The sequence below is a fragment of the Lactuca sativa genome, chromosome 2 (assembly GCF_002870075.4).
Source record: "Lactuca sativa cultivar Salinas chromosome 2, Lsat_Salinas_v11, whole genome shotgun sequence".
In the NCBI taxonomy this organism is placed as follows: domain Eukaryota; kingdom Viridiplantae; phylum Streptophyta; class Magnoliopsida; order Asterales; family Asteraceae; genus Lactuca; species Lactuca sativa.
In genome coordinates, this window is record NC_056624.2 from 227,325,022 (window position 1) to 227,343,070 (window position 18,049).

The window sequence follows — 18,049 nt, forward strand, 5'->3', positions numbered from 1 at the left end:
AACCGCAAATTTGCGGTGCGGTGCGGTTATTAGTTTTCAAAAAACGCAAAAAAACCGCACCGCACCGCATATATTATATATAATTTTTTTTATTAATTATTAATATATTAAATATTAAAAATAAGACAAGTTTCATGGATTAAAGAATGATAAAATTGTAGAATACAAAATTGTTGGTTTTTTTCGTATGTTTAACTTTGGAAAATGATGAAATTTGACAATTTTCAGATATTTATCGGTAATTACTAGTGATTTAAAGTTTTTAAGATATTAGTTGTTTGTAATTTAAGTTAATTGTTTTATACATTATGGTTTTTTATTATTACAAGTAATATGTTTAAACTTTTAAAACTGTTTGAACTCTAAAGTGCGGTTAAAAACCACACAAAATAAACGCACCAAATCTATGCGGTTAATAACCAAAACACTCAAAAACAAAACCGCACCGCAAAAATAACCGTTTAACCGCAACACTAAAATAACCGCATCAAACGGTTTTGAAAAAGGGATCGTATCGCAGTATTTTAGAGTTCTTCGATCACTCTACCTGTGGGTTTAAGGCACCAATTCCGGCCTACTAATGTATGTATCCTAATATATAGGATGTTGTTATGTTATAATGATCTGTTAGATTTATATCCTGGTATATAAGATGTTGTCATGCGGTAGTGATCTGTAGATCTGTTTGTTTGTCTGCTGACTGGTTATATGTTTATGTGATGCATATGTTGATATAGTGTGGTTGGGTTGAAATTGTACCGGTTTGTGTTGTTAGTCAACAAACCGGGGGCAATCCAAATGGGAGGTTGTAGGTCAGAGCTATCTAAATGGGAGGTTGTGAGCTAAGGGTAATACAACCGGCAAGTTGTGGACCCAATATGTAATAAGTATGGAAATCCAAACGGGAGGTTGTGGGCCAAGGGTAATCCAACCGGGAGGTTGTGGAACCAATATGTTGTATGTATGTCAATCCAACCGGTAGGTTGTGGATCCAATATGTTGTATGTATGGCAATCCAACCGGGAGGTTGAGGGCCAGGGTAATCCAATCGGGAGGTTATGGACTCGAAGGTATTCCATTCTGATGACTGATTGGATCCAACATTCATGATTGTATATGTTATATGTTGTGTGGTGGTACTTTGGGGGAACTCACTAATCTTTGTGCTACAATTTCAGTTTATTGTTTCAGGTACTTCAGATAATCGGGGCAAGACGAAAACTTGATCGTACACATCCTTCAGATTTTATGATATTCGATCTTGGGGTACTCTGATTTGTAATTATAACTTTTGGAAATAGTGCTTTGTAAACAATTATAGTCATTGGGTTGTTTTTGAAAAATGAAACTTTACCGTGATTTTTGGGATGTTACATACTGCGAAGTCCAATCGAAAAAAGCCCCCCAAAATCGGAGGAAACAACTTGAGAAATCACTATATAAAGAAGAAAAAAAGGATTAAGAAGCATACCAACTCGTAAGCCGGTCAAGGGGAGTGACCGGAAGCATGATTATTCGTTGGGAAATCGAGAGAGAACAAAAATTCATAGAAGCACTACAAATAAACATGATCAACTGAGTTCTACTGCGGTTAAACCCTATACTGACGACATGCCCCCGACATAGGGTTAGTAAAAGCAACATAGTTTTTTTTTCTAGTATTAAAAAAACAATTAATTAATTACCTGTACCTTGTCGGGATATAGTTCACACGGATCGCCACATTTTATGTCGATGAATTGTCGACATAGCTCTCCACAAAACGACAAACGACGTCGTTATTTAGTTTCTACATCAAGGAAAATAAATAAATCGAAATTATAAAATCTATAACCTATACTGACGACATATTGTCGACATAGGTTTTTAAAAGACTGCCAAAATATTTTCCGTTCCCGCTATACCTATTTAGACGACAAGTTATCAGAGTCCTAGATCAAAGGTAGGTGGTCAAAGTTATCAGAAGCCTATACTTAGGCTTCTAACGACATATCGTCAGTATAACTTTGTTTTTACCGACAACACATGTCTCCGAAATTGATGTTGTCAGCATATATGTATTTTTTTGTAGTAAATTCATAAATACGTACAAATATTACGGTTATATATTTGAAATACATAAAAGTACATAAACATCTATCTAAAAATCTTTACAAAAATACATAAAAACGTAAAAATACATATAAATACTTAATACAATAAAAAACAACACATAACAATACATAAAAATAGATATAAAATACTTTAAAAAAATATAAACACATCAAAAATATGTTTATACATTTAAAATACATAAAAAAATACATAAAAAAAAATACATAACCTTATATTTAAAGAACTTAAAAAATACGTAAAAATACATATAAATATGTAATATATAAAAATACATAAAAAAATACGTTTATACATTTAAAATATATAAATATATATAAACATACACACACTTACACACACAAATATACATATATATATATATATATATATATATATATATATATATATATATTATACTATATTATAAAGCATACTAGTATGCTTTATAATATATATCTTATACTATATTATAAAGCATACTAGTCACATCTTGAATTTTAATATATATAAGATACAAAGTTTTTTGTACAAATCAAATATGCATTACACAAACAATATTGCTTGCTAAAATTTTGAAGACTTGAAATAAAAAGGTTATTAAAAATTTAATTTTGAGTAAAACGACAATTTTAAAATATTAAATTAATCTATATAAATTAATGTGTATATATATATATATATATATATATATATATATATATATATATATATATATATATATATATATATATATATATATATATATATATATATTAAACTAGTCTATATATTAAACTAGTCAATGATAATAATTAATTACATCAAATATATAAACAAACAATATAAATATAAGTTGTATACATAAATATTTTAATTAAATTAATATGGTAATTTTTTTATTAAATAATAAGTAATAATAAAATTTAATAATTATTTCCTTATAAAAAAACTATTCATAAAAAAAAATTTATTGCATTGGGGGGAGGGACACATCTAATATATATATATATATATATATATATATATATATATATATATATATATATATATATATATATATATTTTGAAGAATCAACAAAAAAAATTTAATTATTTTGAAAAAATTAACGATTTAATTAAATGACTTGTTGGAAATATCAAATATATATATATATATATATATATATATATATATATATATATATATATATATATATATATATATATATATATATATATATATATATATATATATATATATATATATATATATATTAGTAATGTTTTTGGTTTTTCTATTTGAAAAGTTAAATAATCACAATTGTGCTTTTAAAAAAATTAAAAATTTGTTAAAAAATTTCTCAAACTAATAAAACTTTACCGTACAAAACCATTATTAAATATTTAGAAAGTTGGTAAAGAAAAAAAAAACAATATTTGATTTGGCATTCTTTAATATGAAAAAGATGTATTACTGTAATATGAAAAATATAATATATTATTGTAATATGAAATATATAAGTCAACGAATTGGCATTAATGCAAACTTTTACCAATATTCGGCATTTATACCATTTGAGTATATTATAAATATCATTTCAAGAACATAAATTTATCTATAAATCCAAACATGACATTAAAGTTTGCACTCTTCGTATGCCTCGCCATTTCATTCATCTTCTCTTGCTCATCGGAAACTACCAGGGTCGGCACTGTAAACTGGTGGTGCACCCAAACCCCACACTATGAAATCTGCAATCAGTATGTTGTTTTCCGTAACCCCACCATGGCCACCATATCTACAAACGAGTTCCTGGATATGACTGTAGAAGCAGCCATAGATGAGGCACGTATTGTTCTGAAACGAGCCCAAGGGATCGAGTCCAAGTACCCAAATGTTCCAGGGAAAAGCCAGTGGGGTAGCTGCGTTGACTACTTTGACGGGGTCGTTTTCACACTTAACATGATCCAGAACAACACCCTCCAGCCAGACCCACTTGACGTCCAGACATGGCTCAGTGCTAGTTTAGCCTATATCAACGTCTGTGAAAAAGGATTCGAGTTGATTAAAAAGACCGACACAATGCTACCCGTTATTTCTACCAATTTGACACTACTAATACTCAACTCTTTGGCTATTAGTCTTCTCATGAAGGGTAGTAGTACTAATATTACTCCTGGTGTCGTGGATTCGGAATATTTTCTCAATGAGTACAAGCCAAGGCCGGACGTTGTGGTTGCTCATGATGGCTCAGGTGATTTTAAATCGGTTCAAGAAGCTGTAGATTCCGCAATGAACCGGCCACATCCCGGGAGGTATGTGATATACGTGAAGGCTGGGATTTATGAAGAAAACGTTGTGATTCCAAGGACGGTAGAGCTTATAACGATGTTTGGTGACGGAATAAATAAGACGATCATCTCCGGTAGCCGGCGTTCAGGTGATGCCGTGCTGGAAACGGTAAAGGTTAGTGACTTGAAGGAATCAGCTACGTTTCGTAAGTTCTTGTCTCGTTTTCTTTATAGTAGTATTATTTTTTCATATAAATTAATGCAATTAATATCGCTACTTAATTTACTCAGAGTTTGTTTTGTATCGATGGCAGAAGCCTGGGGTCGTGGATTTATAGCTCGAGATATGACGTTCCGGAACACGGCGGGGCCACTAGGATCGCAAGCGGTGGCACTCCTCACCAGCTCCGACAAATCAGTCTTCTATCACTGCAGCATTGAGGGCTACCAAGACACACTTTTTACTTTTTCTAGTAGACAGTTCTTCAAAGAATGCAAGATCTTCGGCACAGTTGATTTCATTTTCGGCGACGCTGCAGCCGTGTTCCAAGATTGTCAAATCTTCCTTAGGAGACCACGGCCCGGAGGAGGGTTAGTGGTGACTGCTCATGGACGTAAATATGAAAACGAAACCACTGGATATACACTGCAAGGGTGTAAGATAACTGCTGGAAATGATCTTAAGCCTGTAATCGATCAGTACAAAGCTGCTTTCCTAGGAAGACCGTGGTTTGCATGCGCCCGGACCGTTTATATGCAGTCTTTTCTTGATGACTTGGTGGACCCGGTAGGGTGGCTTGATAGTTGGGGTTATAATCAAACTATTTATTACGGAGAGTACGAGAATTATGGACCAGGTTCATCTACTAGTGGGAGGGTCAAATGGCATGGCTACCATGTCATAACAGATCCTAAGATCGCACTACCTTTCACAGTTGCTGAGATCCTGTCAGGCAACGAATGGCTTCCGGGAACTGGCGTGCCTTTTAAACCGGGGTTTGAAAATAAGTAGGGAAGAAGCGTATATATCTACCCTGCTGCAAACTTTACATTGATCCTTAGTGATGATTTTGTAGTAGAGAAAGAATTTCAAGGAGATACCAGATTCAGTCCAGCAAAATGTGCTACTTTCTTTCTAAAGATCATAATTTATTCAAAGTTTAAACCCTAATTGAACTTAGTGCATATTGCAGTTAATTAGTTTATCTCCATTCATATCTTCTGAAAAACATATGATTTTAAAGCTTTGGTCAACAAGTGTGCGAGCTAATCCACAAACTTGAATTTTCCATCCTTGGCTAATTCTATCAAGAAATGAAATAGTATTCTAATACGATTGCTCCTTCTGTAAAGTACCGGAAGTTATAGTGGTACAACACTTTGATCACGACTTAATAATTACTAGAAACAGAGCTATAGCGACGGACAAATTTGTCGCTATCCATCCCATAACGAGGCATTTAGTGACATACACGTAGGGGTGGCAAATCGGGCCATCGTGTCGTGTATGTTTTTGTCTGACACAACACGACACGACAATGTTTTATGTAACACGAACACAACACGACACGACGTCATGTTTTTTTTAACTAACATGAAAACGAACCGATTAAAAAACGAAAAACACGACACGACAAAGATAACATAATAAAAAAAATAGTTTATTTAATTAATATTTAATCATACATAACACGACAAACACGAAAAACACGACAAATAAATGCTAATCGTGTCAATTTCGTGTCGAATTTTAAACACGAACACGACATCGTGTTTTTTACACTTAACATGAACACGACACAAACACGAATTCGAATTTCAGTTTCGTCCCAATTTCGTTTCGTTTAATGTATTTTTGTCGTTTCGTGTCAGCAATTGTCACCCCTACATACACGTTTTACCTTGCAACAAACTTTCGCACTAACCTTCCATTACAAAAGGGTCACTTAGCACGTTAATTTGGGATATTGGCGACCAAAGTAACAACGACAATCCATTGTCATTCCATCGTAAAATCATGATTATAGATTATAGACTCCGTCGCTAATCCCTTGTAGATACATGATTTCATGATTTCACAAACTCTGGTGTAATTAGTTTTTTTTTATTACCATTTATCGTATGTATTATGTGTTCTGAATGATTACTCTGCTTAAAAGGTTACCTTTGAATTTTATAATGCTAATTTTAATTATACAAGATCATCACTTGAAATTCATTTGTGCATGTTCTATTATTCATTTTTATTATAATCATCAAATTTAGGAGTTTTGACTTATCTGATCATAGAAGTCTCTAATTTAATTTGACTTAGCCATTGACGATTTGATCACGCTAAAGTGGACCTAAAGTGTAACGTCTCAAATTTCAAACTAAAATTTTCATTTAAATCTAAAAACATATGTTCAAATTATAACTTTAAAGATCTAGATAAAATCATTTGTTTCAAAACATTTATAAGAGTATCGTCATGAAGTTATTAAGTGCAAAATCTCCTATGGAAGCGATGCGGTCGACTCACGCCCTTCCTTTAATATAAAAAAACTTGAAACAATTTAAACATAAAACTGCACATACAAAGTTTAGTGAGTTCCCCAAAATAGCACATATCATACATAACATAACGGGTCTAGTTCATCCTCAGGTGAGTGCTATGGGTCAAATCATAGTCTTACAATCACTTCCTACCATGAGCCAAATCATGGTCTTTACTTGTACAAGTGTCAAGGGCCAGATCCAGGTCTTCCATACCATTGCTAATGGCCAAATCCTGCTCTTTCATGCAAACGTCAGGGGTCAAACCCTGGTCTTTCATACAAATGTCCAGGGCCAAATCTTAGTCATTCATATAAATGTCAGGGGCCAAATCTTAGTCATTCATATAAATGTCAGGGGCCAAACCCTAGTCTTCCATGCAAGAGTCACAAAGATGACTAGCATCCTACATAGTATAGTGAGAAGACTCACATCGAAAACGTAGTTAACAACTAACCAGCTCACATAACCAAGAAATGGGTGCTACACACCACCTACTGAATTGCACAAGGTAAACTCTTAGTCTACCTTCTAAAACTAGCACTTGACTAAAAGTCAAACTAGGTCAAAGTCAACAACCAGTTATCCTCCACGTCGTGGCCAACCCATGGCCACGTTGTGTCTCTCCAGTCACAGTCGTGATTATGAAGTGATTTCCACGTCGTGGCAACGCCAAACAGAACCATCTCGAATCCCTCCTCCTCCGACGTCATGACAACCAACTCGTCACGTCGTGGCTACTATCAGTGGACAACTTAATGGATTGAGTCCTAAATACATTAATCCCTAAACTCATATTTTCCATAGAAGCTTCTAGGGACTCCAAAGGCTCATAAAAATCCAAAGTTTATGGACATGCATGCCCCATGCATGTTCTTCATACAATTAGGTCAAAATAGGCAACAATGGGGTCAAACTCCATGCATGCACTCAAAGTTGTAAAACTCAATAGATCTGGAGCATCAAACCACCTTGGGATCCCAAGGATCAATAAAGTTGCAAACTTTATCAAATCCATCCACTCAAAACACCAAGAACATGAAGGGTAAGCCACTAAACCTAGTTGTAGAAGAAGCCAACCAACAAGATTTGAAAAAGGAAACTTACAAAGGTCCAGAAGGTGATCCCAAAGGTAAAGAGGAGTTGGTTGCTTGATCCTTGCACTAAGAACTTCTTCTTTTTCCTTCAAGGAACACCAAAATCACCAAAATGAGCTCAAACTTGCAAATTTGAGGATATGTTTTAACAACGGTCATTTGAAGGTGATGGAGGCTGAGGGTGGGGGAAATCCTAGTCATTACTTCCTTTAAATAGGGCCTTAAGCCTGAAAATTAGGGTTTAGCTCATCTACCATCGCTACGTCATGGCACACGTGCTACCACATCATGTTGACCTTTAATGAAATACGCGCCTCATATTGATTTCCACATTGTGGTGATCCCTTCACCACGGGGTGGCCAACCTCAAATCTAAAAATTATTAAGTTAAAAATTCATACCAGTAATCAGATGTTAAATAAAGTTTGAACTTTTATTTGTTTAGTCCCTTACGACATCCTAAAGCCGGTTACATTAATCCCTAAACTCATATTTTCCATAGAAGCTTCTAGGGACTCCAAAGGCTCATAAAAATCCAAAGTTTATGGACATGCATGCCCCATGCATGTTCTTCATACAATTAGGTCAAAATAGGCAACAATGGGGTCAAACTCCATGCATGCACTCAAAGTTGTAAAACTCAATAGATCTGGAGCATCAAACCACCTTGGGATCCCAAGGATCAATAAAGTTGCAAACTTTATCAAATCCATCCACTCAAAACACCAAGAACATGAAGGGTAAGCCACTAAACCTAGTTGTAGAAGAAGCCAACCAACAAGATTTGAAAAAGGAAACTTACAAAGGTCCAGAAGGTGATCCCAAAGGTAAAGAGGAGTTGGTTGCTTGATCCTTGCACTAAGAACTTCTTCTTTTTCCTTCAAGGAACACCAAAATCACCAAAATGAGCTCAAACTTGCAAATTTGAGGATATGTTTTAACAACGGTCATTTGAAGGTGATGGAGGCTGAGGGTGGGGGAAATCCTAGTCATTACTTCCTTTAAATAGGGCCTTAAGCCTGAAAATTAGGGTTTAGCTCATCTACCATCGCTACGTCATGGCACACGTGCTACCACATCATGTTGACCTTTAATGAAATACGCGCCTCATATTGATTTCCACATTGTGGTGATCCCTTCACCACGGGGTGGCCAACCTCAAATCTAAAAATTATTAAGTTAAAAATTCATACCAGTAATCAGATGTTAAATAAAGTTTGAACTTTTATTTGTTTAGTCCCTTACGACATCCTAAAGCCGGTTACCCGGTTCCACCACCTATGTGGCATCTGGCATAGGTAAGTTGCACCCTACGTGGCTAAGGGGCTCTTAGTTATAAATGTAGGGCACAATTTATTCCACCTTACTTGTCTATAATAAAGTTGATCGATTTCTCTCACATCTCCCAAGGATTCCTCCTCAAATACACACAAATCCAACTCAAGATCGATCAAATCAAAGTTAAAATAAAAATCTGATGATGAAAATCCATGTGATTGTGGATATCCCTCTCGAATTTGGAAATCACATACCAAAGATAATCTTGGTAAACAACTTCATGCTTACCCTAATTCACTGGTAATATGGGTTCCAGTCTTCATCTAATAAGGTTTTCTTCATTGATTTGTATTGTTTTTTGTAAAATAATCCAAAGACTAAATGTAATTTTTTGCAATGGGTTGATGATGAAGAAACAATCAATGAGAAAAATGAAGAGGAAGTGGGAGCATGGTCATGTGGAGTGAGGATTGCCATTTTGGAATGTGAATTCATATTTACAAGAGGAAGACATATCAAGAACTGGATAAGATGAGTAGGAAAGTGTATATCATGAAATATTATGTAATTGTCTTGCTTATGTTGTATGTAGTGTCACTTGTAACAAGTAAAAGGGTATTAAATTCAAATATAGTTGGATGAAATTAAATGTAAAATTTTCTGTAACGTATGGTTTAACTTTCTTTTGTTTATTACTTGCTCATTGTCATGAATAAATGAAACTTAAAAATGCATACACTTATGACTATTGGGAAAAATGTAATGACAACCTACTATCGTTATGGTAATTATGATGATTTTGTTAATGACATAAAAAACTAAAACTAGAATGAAAACTTACTTTCATTTGTCAAGGGCATAAATAACCAAAACTGGAATGACAACCTACTTTCATAGTGATCATATTTTAACAAGAATAGGAAATTTTAAGAAAATCAAGTTCATAGATGAAAACTTAAGATAAAAAAAGTTTAATGTTAAACACTAAAAGAGAGTGTGTGTATGTGTATGTGTGTGTTTATGGGTAAATATTGCCCCAAAAGAACATTATTGAATGGACATATTTACAAAAATAAAGATCAAATGTTTTTTTTACATCTATCCTTGTGTTAAACTATTTAATAATGACATTTGGACCATTCCCAAACACTGTCACCTTGTACTCTAAAGACATCGGCGTTGTAAATATTACTCCAAGTTCATCCCTCCTTACTTTGATCTTTTTCCTTTGTGATCCGTTTAGAATTCGTAATTGTATGTGATCTTAAGTCATGAGTTAGGTCTCAAGTACCTCTTCAGCATCCCTACCAACATCAACCACTTACACAGATTCCACTAAAACCTCATGGATACTAGCCGTATTGAAATGCAAGTCCAAGGTTGATTCTCCCATCAAATTAACATCCATATGGTATCCAATCAAACAATGACTCGTTAAATTGGTATACGTACACTCTTATTGGTCAGCCAATTGACATCCGATAATATAGAAAATCATAACGATCTTTAATAGTATCCTTCAGTGCATACTTTAATTTGTCATAATTAAGTGTCTCATAGTCAAATTTATGGTAATGTCTCTCTATCTCCATTCTCATAGCTTAGATAATTTGACATGAATACACCATGTTATTTTATGTGAATGGATACTTACAAGTCCCTTTTGCCTCAGTACTCATCACTCTCATAATGGGGATTTTCATTTTCAAGGCTTGTATTTTTGGAGTGTGGATGTTTAAAGAGGGAAGACAGGATGTATGCAAGTAACAAAGAAGGAGAATAGCAATAAGATTGGACATGTTGTTGGTTGCCAATTTGCAAAACGATGCCATTTCACTAGTTGTTACTGTTTAAGTGACATTAATTGAGACCCCCATTTAGCCATGTTAACCGGCATTAGGAGGTCGTAAGGGGAACAGCTAACAAAACTTCAGACTATAGGGTCCAATTAAACGTGATCAGATCTTCAGTGGCTAAATCGAATTAAATTGGAGACTTCGATGGTCAAATAAGTCATAACTCCAAGTTAGAACTAATGAACATATAAACAAGGGTGGAACTATTTTTGGACCAGAGAAGGCCATCCCATCCCCCATGTCTTTTTAGTATTGATCTAATTAATATAAATAAAAGTACTAATATAATATTATAATAGCTGAATCATGGTATGGACTTATATCTTGAGTATTAAGTCAAAGAGTTGGATTCAGTCTTTTAGCCCTAACCACGACGTGGTGATTGCCTTGTCACCATAACATGGTGTCCATTTGTGTCATAGCTTGGCGCCATCATGTACCAAAATACATAATGGATTGGTTTTTTAGCCCTATTTAAGGAATGATGAGGCTAGGATTTCCTTCAACTCCAGCCTTCATCCCTCCAAAAGTGTTCTTCCAAAACCCTAGCCTCCTTCCTTTTCTCTAAACCTTTTAGGTGTGTTTAGTAGCATTCTTGGAAGAAGAGCATCATCCCTTGGAGCTTATGGAGTGACTCTTGAAGAGGCCATCAACTTGTGCATGTTTTAGACCTTTGTAAGTGTCCAAATGTCTATCTTGATGGTTTAACGTCATAGATCTAACTTATTTTAGCATTGTAGTCCCTTTTTATGGATTTGGTGGAAGAAGAGAGAAGGAATTCAGATAAATCTTGAACCTTTATCAATCTCACGCATCCCTAGTGAGTTTTATCTTTTAGATCTAAAGCCAAAGAGGTGTTTTTGATCCATGTAATGATACAAAGTCACATTTTTACCCATTTTGACCTAAAATGGTGTAGGGGTTTCATGGAGTGTTTAGGCTCATAAAGTTAGGATTTTTATGGTTTATATTTGCATTATTAAGCCTTTTGGAAATTGTAAGTGTTGGTCCCGAAAAGATTAAGGACTTAATAAGAATTTGAATATGTTAGGTAAACCATGGTGTGACTAGTGGCTAGCCACGTCGTGGTGAGCTTTTGTGTCGTGACTCGATTACCTTTACCACGACATGGAAAGTTAGCCACATTGTGGCAGACTTGAGGATCGCGACTGCTGTAACATCCAAAAAATACAAAGTAAATTTTTTTGTTTTCAAGTGAGACAAAACCATCAATCATTCATTTCAAACCATCAACTGTATAACAATGTAGAAAAATAGTTATTAGAGTAAAATCTCAGAATCATAAAATGCTAAATACTGATGGATGCGATGTGATCATGCTGAAACCTTCCCTTTTGAACCGGAGGTACCTGAAAAATTTTAAACATAAACTGTAAACACAAATCGGAGTGAGTTTCCCCAAAATATCACATACCATACATACACATCATACATAGATATCAGCCTAAAGCTGTAATGGGTCTATTTCACCACTAAATCCCTTCCGACTCTCTGAGTCCCTTCCGACTCCCTTGGTATCTTTCAACCGGTACGGGTCTATTTCACCCTTACATCTAAGCATACAGTCATATTAGCAAGAGTCACAAAGACATCAAGCACATATAGGCATGTCGGTAAGTGTCACAAAGACAACTATCATCTTATAACATAATCCAGTGGATCGGTATTGGTGCCTTCGACCCACAAGTATAGTGAAGAGACTCACTTCAATCTGCCGATAAACAAATCCCACTCTCAAGCTGCTGCTACTGCGACTCCTCACACTGAACATATCCAAAATCAACCCTAATTAATAATCAGGGTAATAACCCATAACCTATGGTCCAATCATATTCTATCTTACTAAGGGTAAAAGATTATTTTACCCTTCCCATACTTGACCCAACTAATCATGGCCCAAAACCCATAATAACCGAAGGCCAAAAAATAGCCCAAAATGACTTCTGAGAGTACGCCATGCCTACTCCCCCATTATGGCCTACGTACTAGGCTTCAATAGAAAGGGATTTGGGCCAAACCTATTACGCCATGCGTACCTAGAGGGTACGCTTGATATGCTCCACTATTACCAAAAAATCACTTTTAGGCTCTTACTGCATATAGACCATACGTACAACTCTTTGATCTTAAGCTTGGGAAGGTCTTAACTGATAAACTCAACAACTTTAAGCTTTTACATGGCTTAATAAAGACCAAAGCCAAACCCTAAGTCCATAACACTCTTTAACAACCTCAAACTCTTACATGAGTGAGAAGTAACAACAAAGACTCCATTTTTATAACTCAAGATCCTTAAAAACATCATAAAGTAACAAACTTGACCTCTGGAGTAGCTTTTACTCACAAGAACCAAATCATGGAACCAAAAGCATGCAAATATCAAAGCTAATCTAGATCTAAGCTATAGAACCATAAAGGTATGAACTTAATACCTCCAGAAGCTTGCAAAGGTGAAGGAAAATATGGCTCTACAAGCTCCAAGTCCAAAAATCCTCAAAGGTGTGCTTCTTATTCTTCCACAATGCTCCAAGACACTTACAAGGTCCAAAAAAAGCTCTAGAAGGTTAGTGTTTCGAAATTACATAAAGAGGGAGAGTGGAGGCTGGCTATGAGGAGGCCTTAAGGGTCTTAAGGTGTTTAAATAGGGTCTAAACCCTAAAAATTAGGGTTTGGGGCATGCATGAGTACGCCCTGCATACCCATCACGTACACGCTGTGTACTCGATGAATTCCATGATCCTTATTCAATGACCTACGCCCGACGTACTCATCAAGTACGTCTTATGTAGGGACCAATTTTACAAAGAATTTGATATTTAAGCTGGAAATGAAAAATACCTGAAAGTGGATATTACAACTGAACTATGTTAGACCATAACGTGGCAAGGGTCTTGCCACGTCATGGTGGCCTGCTGAGTTGACTATTGACATGTAACGGCCCAAAAATAGTAATAAAATATTTTCATATAAATTATTTCAAATGCGGAAACGATGAGGGGAGGATGTTATGCCATCACGCCAGGCCCTTCCCTTTGGAACTGGATGTACCTGAAGCTATAAACATAAATTGTAAGCATAAAGCTTAGTGAGTTCCCCTAAGTACCACTTATACAAACATACAAGTGACATGAGCTACCCCTATGGTTTTTCGTTAAAATGTCGAGGGCCAAATCCTGATCTTACATGTAAGTGTCATGGGCTACCCTATGGTCTTTCCTTGCAATGTTTAGGGCCAAATCTCAGTCTTACATACAAGTGTCATGCTACTCCCATGGTTTTTCCTTGAATTGCCAAGGGCCAGATCCCGGTCTTACATGTGAGTGCCATAGGCTACCCTCATGATCTTTCCTTGCAATGCTGAGGGTAAAATCTTGGCCTTACATACAGGTGTCATGGGCTATCCCCATGGTCTTTCCTTGTAATGTCGAGGGCCAAATCTAGGTCATACATAAAAGTGATAGGGGACTAAATCCTGGTCTTTCATGTAAGTATCACTGAGACAGCTAGGATTCTACATAACAAAGTAATGGGTCATCATTGGTGCCTTCGACCCATGAATACATTAAGAAAAATCACCTCAACTGTTGAAAAACTAGACAAATGCTCGAGTGCTGGACTGGAAAAATCCCCGTGCTAACTTTACAAACAAAGTCCCAATCAATAATTGGGACATAACCCATAACTGAGAATCTACATTACTTGCATAGTGTTCAAAGGGACAATTAATGCTTTTTTTTAAGCCCAATAAAATATCCTAGGCCGAACCCCAATGATCATCCAATGACCAAAATGGGCGAAAGTCAGAATTTTCCTATTACCATGAAAATCTAGTCCAAGCCCAACAAGCAAGACCCAACAATTAAGGCCCAAAATCTTTGAATCTAGACTGGGTCGTACACTTGGCGTACTTATGGGTACGAGCAGCGTACTCAACCGAAGCAGGAAAAATCACGATTGGGGTGCAGTACGCACAGCGTATTGGGAATTACGCCCAACGTATGCACCCCTAAGGCAAACTCAAGCTAAGGTCTTAATGCCTTAAGACCCTACGACCAAAAATCAGATTTGAGCTTACTAAGACCCTAAGACCATAAAGTTGTAGAATTTATGCCTTTGCATGGCGACAAGAAGCCCAACACTAAAATTTAGCTTGCTTAACCCTTTTCTATACTCTAACTCGCGCATGGGGACAAATCAAGGTCCAAGCTTGCATTTTTATGACTTAAAATTCCTTAAAATGTTTGAAAGGAAACCTTAAAGGATTTGATTGCCCCTTACACACCAAGCTCTTGGCTTTGGGACAAAAAGGAAGAAAATCAAGGTTTAACTAAGATCTAAAGAAACATAAGCCATGTTTGGAGCTTTATACCTCCAAATGGTGCACAATGAAGAGAAGATATTGAATCCAAAGTCTTGAGAGCAAAGCTTAATTCTTGAAGGTCCTTCTTCACAAACAAGGAATCACACAAATCACTCCAAAAGCTCAATATGCTCAAAATGAACTAGGGTTTTCAAGGAGGGTCGATCTTGGGATGGAGGTTGATAAAGGGAAAGGTCTTGGGGATATAATGGTGCTTAAATAGTTCATAAAACCTAAATATTAGGGTTTTGGTCTAAACCACGTACGCCCAATGTATAGGAATACACGCAATTTACTGGCACGGGGTTTAGTACGCTTAGCGTACCAAGGTGTACGCCCAACATACTCAAGTTGCACCAAAAAACCATGAAATTGCCCTTGTGGACCCAATTTACAAACATTTCATAGCTCAAGTTTCTAAAAGCAAATACCTAGAAAAATAGATGTTACATGACCATTAACTTTTGGACAACGTTTAGCCGTGGGTCAAATGTAGGTTTTTAGGTCATATGCTAACAATTTACCTTGTAACATGTGTTTAGGTGGACGTTGTGTCTGCTTTTATGTGTTGTGAGTTTTAGGGGTTTCTGCTATGTCCGTGAGGTGATTTTTCTCATTTTGTTACTTTTATAGTATGTTGTATTTGTGATGTTGATAGCTCAGGGGTTGTTGATAACCCAATTTGTTGTATGTGAGCTGCTTATAGATCAGGGTTGTAGATAATCCAAATTGATGTAGTTGAGTTGTTGATAACTCATGGCTGCTGATAGCCCATAGGGTTGCTGATAACCCGTAGTTGTTATATGTGTTTTGGTGTGTTGTGTTGTGTGTGACACTTTAGGGAACTCATTAATCTTTGGCTTACAGTTGTAGATTTAAATGTTTCAGGTATTTATGAGGGTCGGTGCATGGTAAAGGCATGATTGTTCACATCATCCGGTAGTCTTCATGATTTTGAGAAATGTTATGTTTTGATAATCTAATTTTTATGATATATTGTGAAATAGTGATCTTAAAGGTTCTTGGTTTTATGTAAACGGATTTTATCTCTTTAAAATGAAAAAAAAACTTATTATTATGATTTTTGGGATGTTACAAGTTGGTATCAGAGCCCTAGTTTGAGGGATTTGAATGAACACTCATGTGATTCCAAACTCAGACTAAGGATCTACGAAAGTTTTTACAACTATTTTGTAACGCCCGTGTTTCTGGGCTGAAGCATTAATGATGATATAATAGTCTAGGTCAACCATTGGAACTCGTTTTGAAGTAATAAGAATGAATTTTGTGCTTTAAACTTGATTATTACGATTAAGGATACAATTAAGCGTCAAAATAAATATTAGATAAAGTCGATATCTTTGACGAAAGTTGTAGTGGTTGAAACAAGGATTTCGGAGATTTAAAGAATACCAGAATCCGAGTTATAACGAAGAAGTTATGACCTGTCAAAGTTTCGGGACAAAATCGGCACGACGCTGTGCGACGTAAAAAGAGAATTTACGATAAAGTGCGTTTTAGCATTAGTAATCTAAACAAAAGACGTAGTGTTCATTAAACCAAGAGCGTCCATAAAAAGAACGCCCAAACCTGACTTCGTATGAGGAAGTTATGATTTTTCTAAGTTTCAGCTTAGTTGTATGCATCCTGAAACTCGAATTGTAGATCGAGTGATTTTTAGCCGACACAACCTAAAAGAGAATTGAAGATCTCATCAATAGTAGTATAACGGTAAAAAGACAGACGAAAACGGACGTTGGATGAAGAAGTTATGAATTTTTAACGGACTTTTCCTGTCCCGGCCTGTTAAAAATATAACTTTAAAAATATAGTCAAAATTAGCCTATGGAATCTAAATGAAAATTGTAGAGCACAGTCTCACCTACGTATGGATATAAAGAACGTAAAAAACGGAGCTCGTATGTGAGATATATGGATTTTAGAAGTTTGGAAAATCTGTGTACGCCCCACGTACATGAGTACACCCAGCGTAATCATGTGTGTGAACCTGAGTTGGCCACGTCGCCCAAACCCTCGCATGTGACACGTATCATACGGACTCGACACGTCTGGAGCCACGTATTAGAGAATGCCCAACGTACTCGGTGTACGCCCAGCGTACCGAGCCTCAATGCATTACGCCCTGCGTACATGAGAATTACACCCAACGTAATTCATGTTTCAGCCCCTATAAATAGAAACCGATGGTTACCGTATTTTTGTTTAGAATTCTCTCATTTTACACCCTCTACACTCTCTCAATTTACTCTAACACTCCCCGAAGTCCCGATATCATCCCTGACACCGAAGCAAGTCCCGAAGCCCGAAGATCTTGAGAAAAGAGTTTTTCGAGCCGAAACTCTGCCCACATGAAGCCCATTTTTGAGAAAAACATCCCAATTTCATCGAAGAATATTGTTTTTTGGGACGAAGTGTTGTCCAACTGTCGTATTATCAGGTGAGTGTATAGTCACTTTCATCTTACACATAGATATGAAGTATTTTATATAAAATACGTGCTATGTGTATATATATGTTGTTTGCTTATTTTAGATGGA

At 35.9% G+C, this 18,049-nt stretch overlaps 2 protein-coding genes across 2 annotated transcripts; both read left to right on the forward strand.

Moving 5' to 3' along the window:
* The first annotated feature begins 3,682 nt into the window (after window positions 1-3,682).
* LOC111910837 (probable pectinesterase/pectinesterase inhibitor 17) lies at window positions 3,683-4,682 on the forward strand. Its single transcript, XM_042899804.1, has 2 exons — window positions 3,683-4,550; window positions 4,636-4,682. Exons 1-2 carry the CDS (start codon window positions 3,683-3,685, stop codon window positions 4,680-4,682), a joined length of 915 nt encoding a protein of 304 aa, XP_042755738.1.
* Window positions 4,667-5,504, forward strand: LOC122194409 (pectinesterase 2). The gene has a single exon (XM_023906650.2). The coding sequence runs from the start codon at window positions 4,691-4,693 to the stop codon at window positions 5,354-5,356; it is 666 nt and encodes a 221-aa protein (XP_023762418.2). The 5' UTR covers window positions 4,667-4,690; the 3' UTR covers window positions 5,357-5,504.
* The last annotated feature ends 12,545 nt before the right edge of the window (window positions 5,505-18,049 follow it).